The sequence below is a fragment of the Diospyros lotus genome, chromosome 2 (genome assembly GCF_014633365.1).
Source record: "Diospyros lotus cultivar Yz01 chromosome 2, ASM1463336v1, whole genome shotgun sequence".
Classification (NCBI taxonomy): Eukaryota; Viridiplantae; Streptophyta; class Magnoliopsida; order Ericales; family Ebenaceae; genus Diospyros; species Diospyros lotus.
Window position 1 is genome coordinate 31,953,644 of NC_068339.1, and position 17,071 is coordinate 31,970,714.

General features: G+C 41.6%; 1 protein-coding gene across 2 annotated transcripts in view; it reads right to left on the reverse strand.

Annotated features, from left to right (window-relative positions):
• Positions 1-16,406, reverse strand: part of LOC127794228 (uncharacterized) — a 55,351-nt gene extending 38,945 nt beyond the window's left edge. For both annotated transcript variants that reach the window (XM_052325174.1, XM_052325173.1), the window contains exon 1: positions 16,004-16,406. In XM_052325174.1, coding sequence (XP_052181134.1) covers positions 16,004-16,308 — 305 coding nt within the window. In that variant the 5' untranslated portion in view covers positions 16,309-16,406. The remainder of the gene's footprint in view (positions 1-16,003) is intronic.
• Between the last annotated feature and the right edge of the window lie 665 nt (positions 16,407-17,071).

Consider the following 17,071-nt stretch of genomic DNA (forward strand, 5'->3'; position numbering starts at 1 on the left):
TGGCCGACAAATTCCCAATTCCAGTGATTGAAGAGTTGCTGGATGAACTTCATGGGGCCAAGGTTTTCTCCAAACTTGACCTTAAGTCCGGGTATCACCAAATTCGCGTCAAGGCTGAGGACATTCCAAAGACAGCGTTCCGGACACATGAAGGCCATTACGAATTCCTCGTGATGCCTTTTGGTTTGACTAACGCGCCAGCCACATTTCAGTCACTGATGAATGATATCTTCAGAGAACAGATGAGGCGTTTCGTGCTAGTCTTCTTTGATGACATCTTGGTTTTTAGCAAAGATTATGAACAGCATGCACAACACTTGTGCTCGGTTCTGGAGGTATTGGCAGCCAACCGTTTGTTTGCGAATAAGAAGAAGTGTTCATTCGGACAACTGGAAATTGAGTACTTGGGTCATATCATATCACAAGAAGGAGTCTCGGCTAATTATAGCAAGGTAAAAGCCATGTTGGAGTGGCCCTCCCCTGCCACATTGAAGGAGTTGCGAGGTTTTCTCGGTCTCACCGGATACTACAGGCGTTTTGTTAAAGATTATGGCAAGATGGCATGGCCACTCACGGACAGACTTAGGAAGGGTAATTTCTTCTGGGATGAGGCTGCTGAACAAGCCTTCCAACAGCTCAAAGCTGCCATGGTGTCACTGCCGGTGTTAGCTTTGCCGAATTTTGACAAGCCATTTGAGGTGGAGACGGATGCTTCTAGACATGGCTTGGGGGCAGTATTAATGCAGGACCATCGACCTATTGCATACTTCAGTCAGGCGTTTAATCAGCTGGGAAGAAAGAAATCAGTGTATGAGAGGGAACTTATGGCTATCGTATTTGCGGTGCAAAAGTGGAGACACTACCTTTTGGGACAGAAATTTGTGGTCAGGACAGATCAAAAAAGTCTCAAGTTCTTGATGGAACAGAGATTGGTGAGTCCAGAATATCAGAAGTGGATGGTTAAGCTAATGGGGTTTCAGTTTGAAATCCAATATAGACCTGGGTTAGAGAATAAAGCAGCTGATGGGTTGTCCCGCATCAGCCACTCTGCTGCCCTCCTCGCTATAACCGTTCCTCAGATTCTCCAACTCGATAAGCTAGCTAAGGAGATAGCTGACAATGAAGGACTGCAAAAGGTGGTCAAGGATCTCCAGCGGGATCCAACTTCCAAACCCCATTTTCAGTTGGTGGATGGTTTTCTCTTCTGCAAGGGGAGGCTATATCTACCGAAGGGTTCTTCTCTCATCCCATTGCTCTTACATGAGGGTCATGATGGGAATGTTGGGGGGCACTCGGGATTCTTGAAGACTTACAAGAGGATCGCGGTAAGTGTATATTGGCCGGGGATGAAGAGGGACATTCACAGGTATGTAAGCCACTGTGCGATTTGCCAGCAAAACAAAGCCTTAGCACTCAAGCCAGGGAGGCTTTTGCAACCCCTACCGATACCAAATCAAATTTGGGAAGACCTTGCAATGGATTTTATCGAAGGCTTACCCAGGTCAGGAAAAATAGATTCGATTTTAGTGGTGGTTGATAGACTTAGCAAGTATGGCCATTTTGTTGGGCTGAAACACCCGTATTCGGCTGGAGAAGTGGCAGGAGTCTTCGTCAAGGAGATTGTAAGGCTTCATGGTCTACCACGGTCCATTGTATCTGATCGGGACAAGATCTTCATGAGCAAATTCTGGGAGGAACTGTTTCGTCTCCAAGGCACCAGGCTTCTACGCAGTACAGCTTACCATCCACAAACAGATGGTCAAACGGAGGTGCTGAATAGGACATTGGAGACGTACCTTCGTTGCTTTGCTTCTTCCAAGCCTAAATCTTGGTTTGTGTGGCTGCCATGGGCGGAATTGTGGTACAATACTTCATACCACACAGCCTCTAGAACCACACCTTTCCAGGCCGTCTATGGGCGTGAACCGCCAGCCATACTTAAAGTTGAAAGGGGCTCCACACCAGTTTCAGTTGTGGAACAGCAGCTTGTCGAGAGAGACCACATTCTGGAAGCACTGAAAGCACAGCTACAAAGAGCTCAAGCTATCATGAAGAAGGGGGCTGATATGAAGAGAAGAGCAGTGAAGTTTGATGTAGGAGACTTAGTTTACCTAAAACTAATTCCCTATCGTCGAAAGTCATTGGCTGGGCGTACTAATGAGAAATTGGCTCCTAGATTTTATGGTCCGTTTGAGGTGGAGAGGGAGGTTGGACCTGTGGCTTACAGGTTAAAGTTACCTTCATCTTGCAGCATTCACCCCGTATTCCATGTATCTCAGCTGCGAGAAGCCAAGGGGGTATTGCAAGCTGCGGTAGATATTCCCAATCAGTTAAGTGCAGAGCTGGAGATGTTGGTTGAACCAGAGGCAGTGTTGGGAGTCAGACCAGGCAGAGGAAGTAATGTGGGAGGTTTGGACGTTCTACTGCAATGGAAAGGGTTGCCACCATTGGAAGCCACTTGGGAGCCTTTCAACCTCATTCAACAGCAGTTTCCAGGTTTTCACCTTGAGGACAAGGTGAAAGTTGGGGGAGGGAGTAATGTTAGGCCCCCGGTTTTGCATACTTACTCTAGGTGTCACAAACAGCTGAAGGAAGTTGGAAGCACAGCTGGAGGAAGCTTCGGCCAGCATGTGCGCAAGGGATAGGATAGACAATTGGCTGGTTTGTGTAACAAACCAGCAGACACGCCTGGCCTGCATAACCAAATACGGTTATGCAGGAGAGAGAAGAGAATAACAACATATAAAAGGGGTAGGAAGAGAGGTAGAGGGTGTGAAGAATTTGGGGAAATTGTAGGAGAGTTTTGGGCCTCTCGAATGCCCAGTTGCTGCTGTATTTGCCTTTAATTTCTGTAATTCCAACTTTGAAGAGTAATTCAATTCAGTTTATCCATTGGAAATCCTTTCTATCGGTTGGATTCCAACAGTTTTATGACGAAACCCTAATCATTCAATAACTATGTATCCATTCCAGATTCATGACTTGATAGGTGAAATCAAAACACTTTTTGATTTCTACCTCACCTTGGCCAAGGATTTCCTCAGTCATGAAATCATCGAAATACATAGGACATCCTCTCATCTTGATGATAAACGATGAATCCTATTTCGACATTCACAAACCTTCATATGTGATAAAGTCACGCCTAGTGATAATTTGTCAATGACTCCATTAGAATCCAAAAAAGCACCAAAGCGTAACTAGTCAAATATAAGACTACCATGATGTCTCAAGTCTAAGGACCAATTTGCACTATTGCAACACAGGAATTCCAATTCGACATTAAACAATTACCATTAAGAATTCTGTAGCGAGTCAGTTCAGTGTACTTATTCTTATAATAAGCACCCACATATATGCACTAGTGTCCTCACACCAATGCCCATAAAACAAGACATTCTCCTGATTGAGCATGCATCATATGTGCTAGTCTATCCGAGTTATTAGTATCCAATCCTAATAACTCTATGACTAGGAACATTTAAGATCAAGGCTAGTAAGGAATATGTTTCATGATCGTCATCTCTATGCACGACCATATTCCACGATCCTATTTGATCTATGGACCTTGTCAATTATGGATTGCAATAAATAATGACGACAACCATCAATGACAAATAAAAACAAAATGCCTTGCAGTAATAATTGATTGAAAATAAAGAATCCTAATGAAAAATATGATCAATTACATAAAACATGATTGGCTTGTGGGGCATAACTCTAACATCATGTTGGTACTAGTCGTTTATGTACTCATCTTAAACCTACTACCTTTCTTTCCATTCCTAATGTTCTCCATGTACCTAGTATGAAGAAAAATTTACTTAGTGTCTCTCAATTAACTCGAGACCATAATACTGTGGCTGAATTTCACTCGGATGTTTGCTTGATTAAGGACAAGTGTTGTTCTGGAGACACCTTAAAGATGGGCTCTATCAGCTACTACCAGCATCTTGGCCTGCTGCTAACAGTGTTTCAGCCCAACCTCTAGCATCCTTACCTGTTTCTTCTGCTATGTTTGCTTTCAGTACATGTAATACTAGAAAAACATGTAATAAATATAACTCATTTAGTTATGAGCTGTCCAATGTTGTAAACGTTGCTCAAAGCACCAATGTTTGTTAGGAATGGCATAATAAATTGGGCCATCCTTCTTTCCCTATCCTCAATCGTGTGTTGAATAAAATTGGTGTATCATGTTCTTCTTCTGATTTGGTCTTTTGTGATTCTTGTAAGATTGGCAAACTTAGCCAACTTCCTTTCTCCAGTCATGATATCACAGTTACTACACCATTAGAATTGGTTTATTTTAATCTTTGGGGTCCTGCACCTATTATTTTTGTTCAAGGGTTTAGGCACTACATCATCTTTGTGGATGCATACACTAGATATACTTGGATTTATCCCTTAAAACTCAAATCTAATGCCCTATCTATTTTCACTACCTTTCATAAATTTGCTAAAATTCAATTTTAGTCTAAGCTTAGAGCCCTACAAACAGACAATGGGGGTGAATTTAAAGCCTTCCTACCTTATCTTCATGCTAACGACATTCAACCTAGGTTTACCTGCCCCCATATGTCACGGCCGTAGGTGACAATAGGGAAACTCCTTTGACACAAGTATTAAGGAGAAATGCCAGCGTTGAGAACAGAGAATTTGGAGGGGGAGAGTTAGAGAAATAGAGAGAGAGATCTGAGAGAGAGTAAAGCTAGAAGATAGATGGAAAACAGAATGTAATATTCATATTCGATACCTTCTCACGGCAGCCTCACTGCTGATATAGCGGGAAGGCCGCGTCCGCGGGGGATCCTCTCCCCCCAACGGCTGTAACCATAAGTTTTGTCTTATTCGGCCTCTCCCACGTGGAGAATCTTTAGCTAACAAACTTGGTACTAGAAATTACAATAAAACCCAGAAGTAGAAAGTAAAACAGAGAAATTACACTGCAAGGAAAATTAAAAATGCTACTCCTGAGGGACGGCCGTGACACCATACTCATCAATAAAATGGTGTGGTCGAGTGAAAACATAGACACGTGACAGAGATGGGATTAACCTTGTTGTCTCATGTCCAAATGCCCTTGAAATTCTGGGTAGAAGCCTTTCATACTTCTGTTCACTTGATAAATCTGCTACTAGTTGCATAAATTAAGTTTTCAATTCCTTTTGAATTACTCTATCACAAGACACCTAACTATCAGACCCCGCAACCCTTTAGCTGTGCTTGCTTTCCTTACCTTCATCCTTACAACAAGCACAAATTTGCCTTTCATTCTACCTAGTGTGTTTTCATTGGTTATACCCAAGCTGGCTACAAGTGTTTGCATCCACCAAGGAGAGTGTATGTATCTCGTCATGTGAAGTTCAATGCTAATAACTTTCCATTTCCTCTCTTGTTTCCTACTCCTACCATGTCTAAGTCTCTATGTCCTTCCTTGGGTTCTTCTACTGGTTTTCTTCACTCTGTGGTTTCTGCTTCTTCTTCTTCAAAGCATCCTCAGACAGTACAACCTTCTGTAGCTCCAACATTGACTGACTCTCAGTCAATTTCTTCAAACCCTTCAACCACGCCTACATCTCCACCTTCTTCAGTCCCATCTTTGTTTATTCCTTCCTCTGGTCCTGTTTCCAACCTTCCTAAGCCTAAAGCTGCCCCAGCTCCTTCTATCCATCCTAAGCTTACCCGATTAAAGGCCAAACAACTTGTGACCTCTTCCCCTCATGTCCTAGTAAGTAACCTAGAACCTAGCTCAGTTCATGAGGCATTCATAGATTCACGATGGGTTAAGGCCATGGAGGAGAAGTTCACTACCGTGCAATGGAATCATACTTAGACCTTGGTTCCCTTTTCATCACACATGAATTTAGTAGGCTGCAAGTGGGTCTACCGAGTTAAATATAATGTTGATGGCTCTATCCTAAAATATAAGGCTCGGTTGGTGGCCAAGGGGTTTCATCAAACCCCTGGTGTGGACTATGAAGAAACCTTCAATCCAGTGATAAAGGCACCCACAATTCGTGTCCTATTCTCTTTGGTCGTTACCTATGGTTGGAACATTCAACAGGTGGATGTAAATAATGTCTTTCTTAATGGGGACCTAACTGAAACAGTGTACATGGCTCAGCTTGAGGGCTTTATCGATCAGTAGTTTCCTCATCATATATGTCGGCTAAATAAGTCTCTTTATGGGCTCAAGCAAGCCCCCAGGGCCTGGTACTCTAAGTTGAGAACAACCTTACAAAATTGGGGTTTCGTGAGATCTACTTCTGATGCCTCCTTGTTTATTAAATGGACAACCAGTTATGTGTTTATTGTTCTAGTTTATGTTGATGATATCCTCCTCGCATGCTCGGATTCCACGGCTCTTTAACTCTTGTATTCGTAATTTGGACACTCAATTTACTCTTAAGACCCTAGGCTCAGTGAATTATTTCCTAGGATTTGAAGCCTATAGAGATACTAGTGGTTTGTATCTCACTCACTCCAAATATGTGGTTGATCTGTTGAAGAAGACTGCCATGCCAGATTGCAAGCCGTGCAGCACCCCTATGGCTACTGGTGTTTCATTAACTGATGATGGGGAGTCCTTTCCTAATCCTTCCCTATATCAGACTTTAGTTGGCTCACTACAATATCCTACATACACACGCCCAGACATAGCCTTTACAGTCAATAAATTGAGCCAGCTTTTGTCTAATCCTAAGACCCAACACTAGTTGGCTTGCAAAGGCTATTGCATTACCGCCAAGGTACTATTGATATGGGGCTGGTTTTTACACCTTCACTAGATGACTTGACTCTAGCAATGTTCACTGACACCGACCATGCTGGCTGCAAGGTCACTAGGCGCTCCACCAGTGGGTTCTGTATCTACTTTGGTCGAAATCTTATTGTTTGGGGATCCAAGAAGCAGTCGGTTGTTGCTTGCTCAGTTGGTTAGGCAGAATATCAGATTGTTGCCCTTGGAGTAACTGAACTCATGTGGATGAAATCTCTATTCTCTGAGCTGGGGTATCCTTGTTTGTTTACTCCAATTGTTTGGAGTCATAATCTTGCTGCCAAGAGCATGGCAAAATCCGGTTTTCCATTTCAAAACTAAACATGTGGAGATTGATGTTCACTTTGTGCTTGAAAAGGGTGATGTGGAAATTAGATATGTTCCTACCTCCAATCAAGTGGCTGACATTCTCACCAAGGGGCTACCTAAGGCTTGATTTGAGTTCCTATGTGCTAAGCTTGGTATTCGGATGTCCCTTGTGTGTACCAGTTCCTCTACAACTACTTTGACATTTGTGGAGTCTAATTTGAAGGGGCGTGTGGAAGCACTGACAGCACCAGTCAAGACCAAAATCCTAATGCCTACGAAGTCCAACTTGAAGAGGAGTGTGGAAGCACCTAATGTCTTGTTATGATTGTTATGGATGTTGTATTGTTGTATTACATTTGACTATGTGTTTTAGTTGTTATTGTTAGTTGGTAGCCGATAGCTTTTGCATTAGTACTTAAGTTGTGAGGCGATACTTTTCTGTTATGTTATGAGCTGTATATATAATAGCTCACTGATCTTGTAATCTTATCTTTCATTCTTGATTCTTAATACGTTCTCTCAAGGTATTCTTCTTCTCCTCGTGTCCTGTTTGTTCTCTGTTCCTAAGGTTTCATTACAGGTTGATGAAACAAAGGCGCCAAGCAGGCCTCTACTATAAGTGCAAAGATAAATACTTTGTGGGGCACAAGTGCAAGCAACAACTATTGTTATTGGAAGTAGAAGAAGATGAAGAATAAGAAGGGGGAGAAACCCCTACAGTTGAGGAAGAGGATAAAGGGGAGATTTCTTTGCACTCACTAAAGGGTTTGGCCAACAGTAAGATCATTAAGGTGGAAGGGAGAGCCCATAATGTTCCATTGGTGGTACTCATCAATAGTGGGAGTACCCATAGCTTCTTGGATGAAGCCATGGCAAAGTAGTTAGAGTGTGAGTCTCCAATTCTCACCCTCTTTTAGTGACAGTAGCCAATGGTAACAAGGTCTTGAGTCAGTCATCTTGTTTGGGGTTCTGTTGGGAGATGAACGGAGAAGAATTTGTGGCTAACTTGAGGCTACAAAAGTTTGGGTTGGGGGGGGGGGGGGGGGTTGATGTAGTGCTTGGGGTAGACTAGATGAAAGGGGTCAGCCCTATTAGCTTCAATTTAAGCAAAATGGAGGTGAGCTTTGAGAAAGATGGAAGGAGAAGGACTCTAACAGGCAACCATGAATCAAGGGTGTGCAAAATGATTTCGGGAAAGAGGTTGCAGAGGATGCTCAAGAGCAAATTCTCCCAAGTGGCACAGCTATTTTCCATCCATGCCATGGAACCCACTCGAGAGATTGGAGCAAGAAGAGGAGTTGGTAGTAACTGTGAGTAGCAACTCACAAGATCCATGGCAGGTACAGGAAATCAACTCTCTTAACATGGGACCTCTTTTCTAAACCAAATTCCCTACCACCCAAAAGACCCTATGATCACACCATTAACCTTAAACCAATTACAGAGCCTATTAATTTAAGATCTTACCAATTGCCCACGTAGACAGAAAACCGAAATTGAAAGGCTCATTAAGGATATGTTACAAAAGTCCATCATCCAACCAAGACATAGCCCATTGCATCACCCGTGTTGCTTGTCAAAAAGAGAGATGATTCATGGAGATTTTGTGTTGACTATCGTCAACTAAATGCCATGACCATCAAGGACAAGTTTCCCATACCAATTGTAGAATATTTGCTTGATGAGCTTAAATGCCTCTGTTTTCACTAAACTCGACCTCAGATCAGGTTATTATCAAATTAAGATGAGACCTGAAGACATTCCTAAGATAGACTTCAAAACCCACCAAGGGCATAACGAGTTCATAGTAATGCCCTTTAGCCTCACCAATGCCCCAGCTTCCTTTCAAGCATTGATGAGCCAGATTTTTTAGCCATATCTACGCAAATTTATCCTAGTATTTTTTGATGATATCCTAATTTACAGCCCCTCTTTTGCCTAACACCTAAATCACTTGAAAACCACCTTTAAGGTCCTTAGATTCAATAAATTGTATGTTAAGGAGTCGAAATGTTCCTTTGCACAAAAGCAAGTTGAATATTTAGGGCATATTATATCCAATGCAAGGGTAAGTACTGACCCTAGCAAGGTGGCAGCAATGGTTGATGTTATGGTCCACTGTAGAGTATGAGACTTGTCCTACATTGAAGTTTAGGCTCCTGGTGTGGGGTTTATAACCTCTTGACCACTCTCCCCTTAACAGCTAGCTTTTGAGGGTGAGTTATACCCGAGGGTTGTAACAGTTGCTTTGCCTAGGCCTCACAAAGTTAAGGGGTTGAGGGGATTTTTGGGATTAACCGGTTACTACTGTCAGTTTGTTAAAGGATATGGTGTCATTAGCGATCCTCTCACTGATCTACTAAAGAAGGATGGGTTTCAGTAGGATTCCAAGGCTGAAGAGGCCTTCTGTAAGCTCAAGCAGGCCATGAGTGAGGTGCCAACCCTAGACCTGCTAGACTTCAACAAGCCATTCATTCTTGAGACAAATGCGAGTGCTAATGGTATTGGGGTTGTGTTGGTTCAAGAAGGTAGACCATTAGCTTTCTTCAGCCAAGCCTTAGCCCTTAGACATCTTGGACTAAGCATCTATGAAAATGAGCTATTGACAGTGCTGATGGCAATGGATAAATGGTAACATTATCTAGAAAGGGGAAGATTTGTGATTAAAATAGACCACGAGAGTCTAAAATTCCTGTTACAGTAGAAGTTGCACACACAATTGCAATAGAAAGGAATGACTAAGCTAATGGGATTGGATTATGTAATCCAATACAGGAGAGGAAAACCTAGCAGCAGATGCTCTATCTAGGTGTTATGAAAAAGGGAGTGTTGCTGCAATCCAACCATCATCCCAGATTGGTGCCAGGAGGTGGTTACCAATTATGAAGCAGATGGAAAGACCAAGGAGCTTCTCCAACAATTGGTGGTAGATCCAACATCAAGACTAGGGTACACTTTAATCAATGACTTAATGCAGTATCAAGGGAAGTTGGTAATAGGGGAACATTCGGGCACTACATGCTTCTCCTATAAGGGGACATTCAGGCATTGTGAACACCCATCACAAGGTCAAACAATTGTTCCAATGACCAGGGTTAAAGAGGTACGTCATGGACTTTGTATTGAGATGTGATACTTGCAGGAGATGCAAGTCAAAAAATGTAGTTACACTAGGGCTATTACAGCCTTTGGATACTCCTAGGGGACCATGGGAGTGTATCTCAATGGACTTCATTGAGGGACTTCCCAAGTCAAAAAGGAGAGATTGCATCATGGTTGTGGTGGATAGATTCACCAAGTACAACCATTTCATTGGCTTGATTCATCCCTACACTGCTCAGGAAGTAGCAAAGGTATTCTTGGATCAGGTAGTAAAATTACATGGGGCACCTAAGGCTACAGTATCCAATCGAGACAAAATTTTCACTAGTTTGCTATGGAAGGAGTTGTTGGGATTGTTAGGAGTTAAGCTCAATATGTCTACTGCTTACCACCCTAAATCGGATGGCCAAATCGAAGGGGTTAATCAATGTTTGGAGATGTATTTAAGGTGTTCTTGTTTCCTACAAACTAAGAATGTGGCACAAATGACTTCTCATGGCCCAGTGGTGGTACAACTCCAACCACCACAGCTCTATAAAAAGGTCTCCCTTTGAAGCCCTTTACGGTTACAAGCCGCCACTACTACCAGCCTTGGGAGACTCTTCTACAATGGCAGCTCTAGATGCTTACCTTCAACAAAGGCAGCAGGCCTTACAGGTGCTTAAGAATGAATTAGCTAATTCCCATAACCGTATGAAGCAGTTTGCAAACAAGAGAAAGAGTGAAAGGGAATTTCAAGTAGGTGAGGTCGTGTATTTGAAGCTTAAGCTGGGTCACCTTGTCATGACCCAAGAAGAATTAAAGGGGTAATATAGTAATAGGCTTATGATAATTGTTAAGAGATATTATAGCAATTGGTTAGGAGCACATGGGTGAGTTGGAATGTTGTTAGGAGTCTCTTATGCCTATATAAGACTGTTGTAAACAGATGGAAGGGGTTATGCTTGAATTAAATAAATGAAACTCTAATTCTCTCTCTACAATTCTCTCCATTCTTCCTCTTGTTTCTCTCTACATCCTTCCCCCACTTATGTCCATTTCTTCCTCTCCAATGTTCTGTTCTTGATTCTATTCCATCATATCCTTTGATTGTCAATCCAATCCTAGGCTAAACCCTAGGTACATGATAAATTAGTATCAAAGCATCGTTCCTTGGCGATTTTTCTTATTGGTTAATTTATGATAGGAATTGATGGCTACTGTCCAACGCAAGGAGGATTGGTTATCGGACTTTGAAGACGACTACGGAAACCAGAAGCAGCAGTAGAATTAATTGAACAATTGAGTCAATCAATGACAGTAAGTGTGAACGTTAGGTGGAGCGAACTGAATTCAATGAATTCGGTTCCAGTTAGTCCAACAGAGGAGTGGCTCTTGGCTTGAAAAATTCGGAAGTGTTGTTCGATCAAAGAAGGCAACCTCAGTTGTGGAAGAAAAGCAGAAGCCTCAACTATTGAATTCCGAAGCAGCAGGTTGATTTGCTGCTATTTTTCCGAGTCGCTGCAGTTGCAATTCTAAAATTAAAGGCAGATCAAAGTGGCGCAGTTGAAGCGGATGGGCGAAACATAGCCGCAATAAAGCGAAGCTAATTCCACAGGAGATTTTGGCGATTCAATGCAGCTACTTCAACAGAGTTAATTGGATTCTCGAAAGTTTACAGCAGAGCTAACAATTCTCTGCGGGTTGGATCGAGTCGTTTGCTGCTCGAAGTGGAAGGGTGAAGCAATTTCAGCAGATTTGGTAACCAATTCATAGTTTATTTCAACCATCGATTCTCAATTCCAGAGAATTCCATTGGTTGCATCACAATTAATCAAATGAGGCGATTCCATTGGTGAATTCCAATGATCTGGCAAAATTCCGACGGTGGAAGGATACTACTTTGTTGTTAACTCCCAACAAAGATTTTTCGATTGAACGGTAAAGCCATTCCATAAGGCGACTTGCAATGACTATAACAGAGCAACTAGCTAGAAATTTTAGTCGACTTTGAAGGTGAGCAGGCCAGGCGAGTATAACAGAGATTCCAGCAAGTATAGGGAATTATTGCAGCAGGTGGATCAGGGGAATTGGTAGCCCTAGGCGACTCTGGAAGGCCAATCAAGTTGTTGTAATGTGCGAATGATTCTCTGCCTAAATCAGGTTTGACTGGGTAGCGAGTTTATAAGCATCGGCAAAGATCATTTCTCAATTCCAACGGATAATAGCAACTGCTCGATCCTCAGTAGAATCAGCCAGAGCTGATCCTTGACCAGCGATTCCACTAGCTATTTGAATTCTAATGGAGGATGACATCAAGATGAAGCCGAGAGAATCTCAATTGTAGCAGAAGGATGCTGCATTTTCAGGGGGATGTCTTGCTCGTGAGGCCATGGGGAGTAGTATACGCATGAGGACATTAGAGTCTCAATCGCAACAGAAGAATGCCGCATTTTCAGTGGGAAATTTTGCTCGTGAATCCATGAGAAGCAGTGGAAGCATGAGGCAATTGGAGCCTCAATGGCAACAGAAGAAGGCTGCAATTTCAACTGACAACAACAAGAATCAGGAGCGATTTAGCCAGAAAAATCAAGCATGGCGAAAGTTGGATAATGAGTCCAGCCAAGTTGACAAGGAAACAAGAAGTGTGATACATGATACGAGCAAGGATTTCAGCCATATGTTACATGAGCAATTACAAGAGTTTGCAATAATACTAACTAAGAAGTATCATTACAGCTTTCCAGCTGAATTCTTCAATGATTATCATGGGAGTTTTAACAAAGAGGAATTCCTAAAAATGGAGCAGCCAGAAGAGAAGTACAACATCAGAAATGATATTAAAGGTGAATGGCATTATCCAAAGGAAATCTATAATGAACAAATTGATAGGGCAGCAAAGGCAAAAGGAGAATTAAGGGAACACACTGATTCCTTTGGAAAAGAAGTTCTCAATGGTGATGTTTTTGGGATTTTGCAACAAGATTAGTCCAACTCTAAGGAAAAAAGAGAAGAGGAAGAAGAGGAGATGAAGAAGAGAGTGAGGAAGAGGAATTGGAGAATGGCACTCAATCAGTTGGCAATCTCGCAAGCACTCTTACTAGTGCTGAGACACTTGATGCTATTGATCTCTGGAAGCAGCAAAAGAAAGAGCCAGAAAAGCCTCTTCACCAAGTACTTGAGAAGAAGGAACAAGGGATGGCAACGGGCACACAAGACAAAGCAAAGGTGACATTGCATCTAGAAGAGTTGGAGGTAATGTACAGATTTTTACCTACAGAGAGGTTTGAAATTCTGTCCATAATTGAAAAGGATGGGGTTTTAGGGCTGACGGCAAATTTGGAACTATTTTTAACGGCAATAAGGAAGAGCTGGACGATTGAAATTGGTGTTGCAGCAAGTCATAATGATGTTACTGTTGAGGAAAAAGAAAAGAGGAAGCAAGAGACAAGGGAAATAAGATATAAGAACAAGAAAAGGTAAAGAATAAACCAATGGGTGAAGATGGGCATTGGATAAAGAAGCAACAGCTAGATGATAATAAATTTCTTGGGGACAAGAAACCTTTTAAGGAGGGGAGAATTGTCATGACCCAAGGAGAATTAAAGGGGTAATATAGTAATAGGCTTATGATAATTGTTAGGAGATATTATAGCAATTGGTTAGGAGCACATGAGTGAGTTGGAATGTTGTTAGAAGTTTGTTATGCCTATATAAGGCTGTTGTAAACAGATGGGAGGGGTTATGCTTGAATTAAATGAATGAAACTCTAATTCTTTCTTTACAATTCTCTCCATTCTCCCTCTTGTTTCTCTCTACTGCTCTCCCTTATTTCTCTGTACATCCTTCCCCCATTTCTGTTCATTTCTTCCTCTCCAATGTTCTGTTCTTGATTCTATTCCATCATAACTTTTGATTGTCAATCCAATCCTAGGCTAACCCCAGGTTCATGACACACCTAAAGGCTTTACTATAGAACCCCAGTTCAAAGTTAAACCCAAGGTTCTATGGACCATTTCTCATCACTGCAAAGGTGGGGAATGTAGCCTACCTGCTACAGCTACTGAAAGGCTCAAACATCCACCCGGTGTTCCATGTTTCACTCCTCAAGAAGTCAGTAAGGGCACAACCAACAAGCTCCACCCTATGCTTTTTTCCTAATGCCAATGATAGTAGAAAGAAACCTATAGCTATACTGGACAGAAGGGTATCTACAGCCACAGAGCTCCCATCCCTCAAGTTCTCATCAAGTGGTCTAATCTCCACTCGGATAATAATACATGCGAATATCTTCCAGACATCCTCAAGCAGTTCCCTAGAGTGGCAAGCCCCCTCCACATTTCTTGAGGACAAGAAAATTTTGTAGGGAAGGGTAATTGTCATGTACCGCATGGTAGGGGGTGATATAGAAATTAAATGTAATAGGAGGGAAAAGTAGTATATTAGTAAAATATGTTGTAGGGAGTTGTATTAAGTTTGTTGCTGCTTTGGCAGCTTGTACATTCCCAGCTCTGTAAGCGATTACCCGCACATGGAGAGGATGGGATCAAGCTATATATAGCTTATCCCTTCCCACATAAGCAAATATGAAAAACCATAACAAATTCTCTAAATTCTCTCTTTCTCCTTCATTTCTATCTCTTCCCCCTAATTTCTCTCTCGATTTCCCTCTCTTTCTCTCTTGATCAACCTATTGATCGAGAATTGCTCATCAGACCCTTAGGGAGCTGATAGGCTACAGTAAAGAAATGTGCCCAGTATTTTATGCAATCGTAAAAACTTTTTAGAAACGAAAATGGTTTATGCAATAAAGTTGGAATGGTGCCTATTCAAAGTAAAGAAGCATGAGATCCAATTAAAATGGTTTGAACGTACAAAAAAGAAAAGATACCAAGAGACTTACTATGAGGCAAGTGGATAGAATATAAGAAGTCTGTAGCAAAACAAGTAAAGGAAAACAAACGGAAAAAAAAAAAAAAAAAAGAAGTAGAAAACTGTAAAAACAAGACATAAGATCTAATGACCTTACAAAAAATATATATGGATAAAGATGGTTGGAAACTTAAAATCCATGCAGCCAGTAGTCCCTAGTGGGATTAAGGTTTGGATTGTTGTTGTTACTGTTCTGTTAGCTCACAATAAATCTTTGTTGCAATCCAAAGTTTCTAGTATCCAATCTTTGATCAGTACCGTTCATATCTTAGTATGTTGCATCTTTCATGCAGCAAGAGCATTTCCACATTGAGACCACTGTGTTTGGAATGAATGAATTAGAAATGTAGAATTCATTTATAAATGAAATTCTACATAGAATTCTTGCAAATGAATTCTCATGTTTGGCATAACACAATTTAAAATATGGAACTCAATTGAAGTCCACAAACTTATGATTGGAATAAATCTAGAATTGAAGTTTCATTTGGTAAAAAGAAAAGGCCAGCGTAGTTTTGTCCAAAAAGATTGTTTATTTGAGTTTTGTGGAATTCATTTGGAAATTCCACCTACTTTGACAGAATTTGGTTTAGTTATGTTCAATTCCGTGGCATTGAATTTGTAGAATTGAAATGAATTTTTTGTCTTTCATTCCAAGCACGAAAATTTGGAATTGCAAATGAATTTCATTCCAAGTAGGAGAAACCAAGTTGCAATAAACAATCATAACTAGCCCAATAACCTTTAAGCCAAGGCTCGTTAAAAATCCCAAATAAATTTTCTTCCACTCTTTCTAAATTCCTAAGCCTGGGTAGATATACTGATATAAGCATCGAAGCGAGCCAGAGAAAGGAAATTAAAAAAAAAAAAAAAAAGAGGAGAAAGAGAGAAGAAGATTACCGAATTTGAGGTTCAGTAGACTTAGAAGGGCAAGAAGAACGGGTAAAATCGGAAGTCTTGGAGTCATTACCAGTAGCAGGAGTAAAAAGAGACACGACGGAGATGGATCTGAACCAGATATTGCGGAAGAAGGATGATGAGGATGACGATGATTGGAACCCTAACCAGAACCTAGTTTTGACAGCCAATTGAAATGCCAGGATAAGGAGAAGAACCGCCACGGTATTGGCGGCCCATCCAAGTTCTCCAAATCTGCCACCGAATTCGTTATGCATCCAAAATCTGTGGGAAAACTCTCGGAACATTTCTGCGTTTTCTATTCTTATTGCTCTCTCCTCTTCTTCAGTCAAAACCTCTTGTACACACCGCGGCCTCCTCCTCCCCCGCTCCTTTGGAAAATGGATGGATGGCAATGTTTTTTATTTGTCAGCTATAATAATAATAATAACATTATTATAATAGAACAGGATAGGAGGGGAATAAAATAAAATTCCTTTATTATCTATTTATATTTATATCTATACTATTATTAATATTTAGGGTTACTTTTCGTGGATTTTTTTTAATTTTTCTAAAATATCATTTGTTCCTTCCTGACAAAAAAAAAAAACGATAGGAGGCGGGGCGAGGGCTCTGACAACGAGTCCGTTTGGGGAGCAGCTGACACCTGCAAGCACTCCGACGGTCAAGTAAGTAAGAGAGTAAGGGGAAACGGTATATCAGTAGGTTAGAGATCAAAACATACCATGGCTCTGAAGAGAGCTAATTGATATAGAATGAGGAGACGTCCTCCTACATACATGAGTCGTGCATTTACAAGTGATGGGACTGGCTACCCGATGCCGATGGAGGTTCCCAGGTGGTAGCATGGTGGCGACAGGACCCTCATTAATGTGGATGGGATCCGTTATTAATGAGAATTGGATCTAAGCCGGCCGTGCGGATATCCAGTGAGAATCGCAAAGATGCCGTGGCAGGTTGGCGTAGGGCCAAGGTTGGGTCCAGAATGGAGACCAGATTGGGCCTGAGAAGAAGACCGACATTGGGCCTCAAGAGAGGGCCAACATT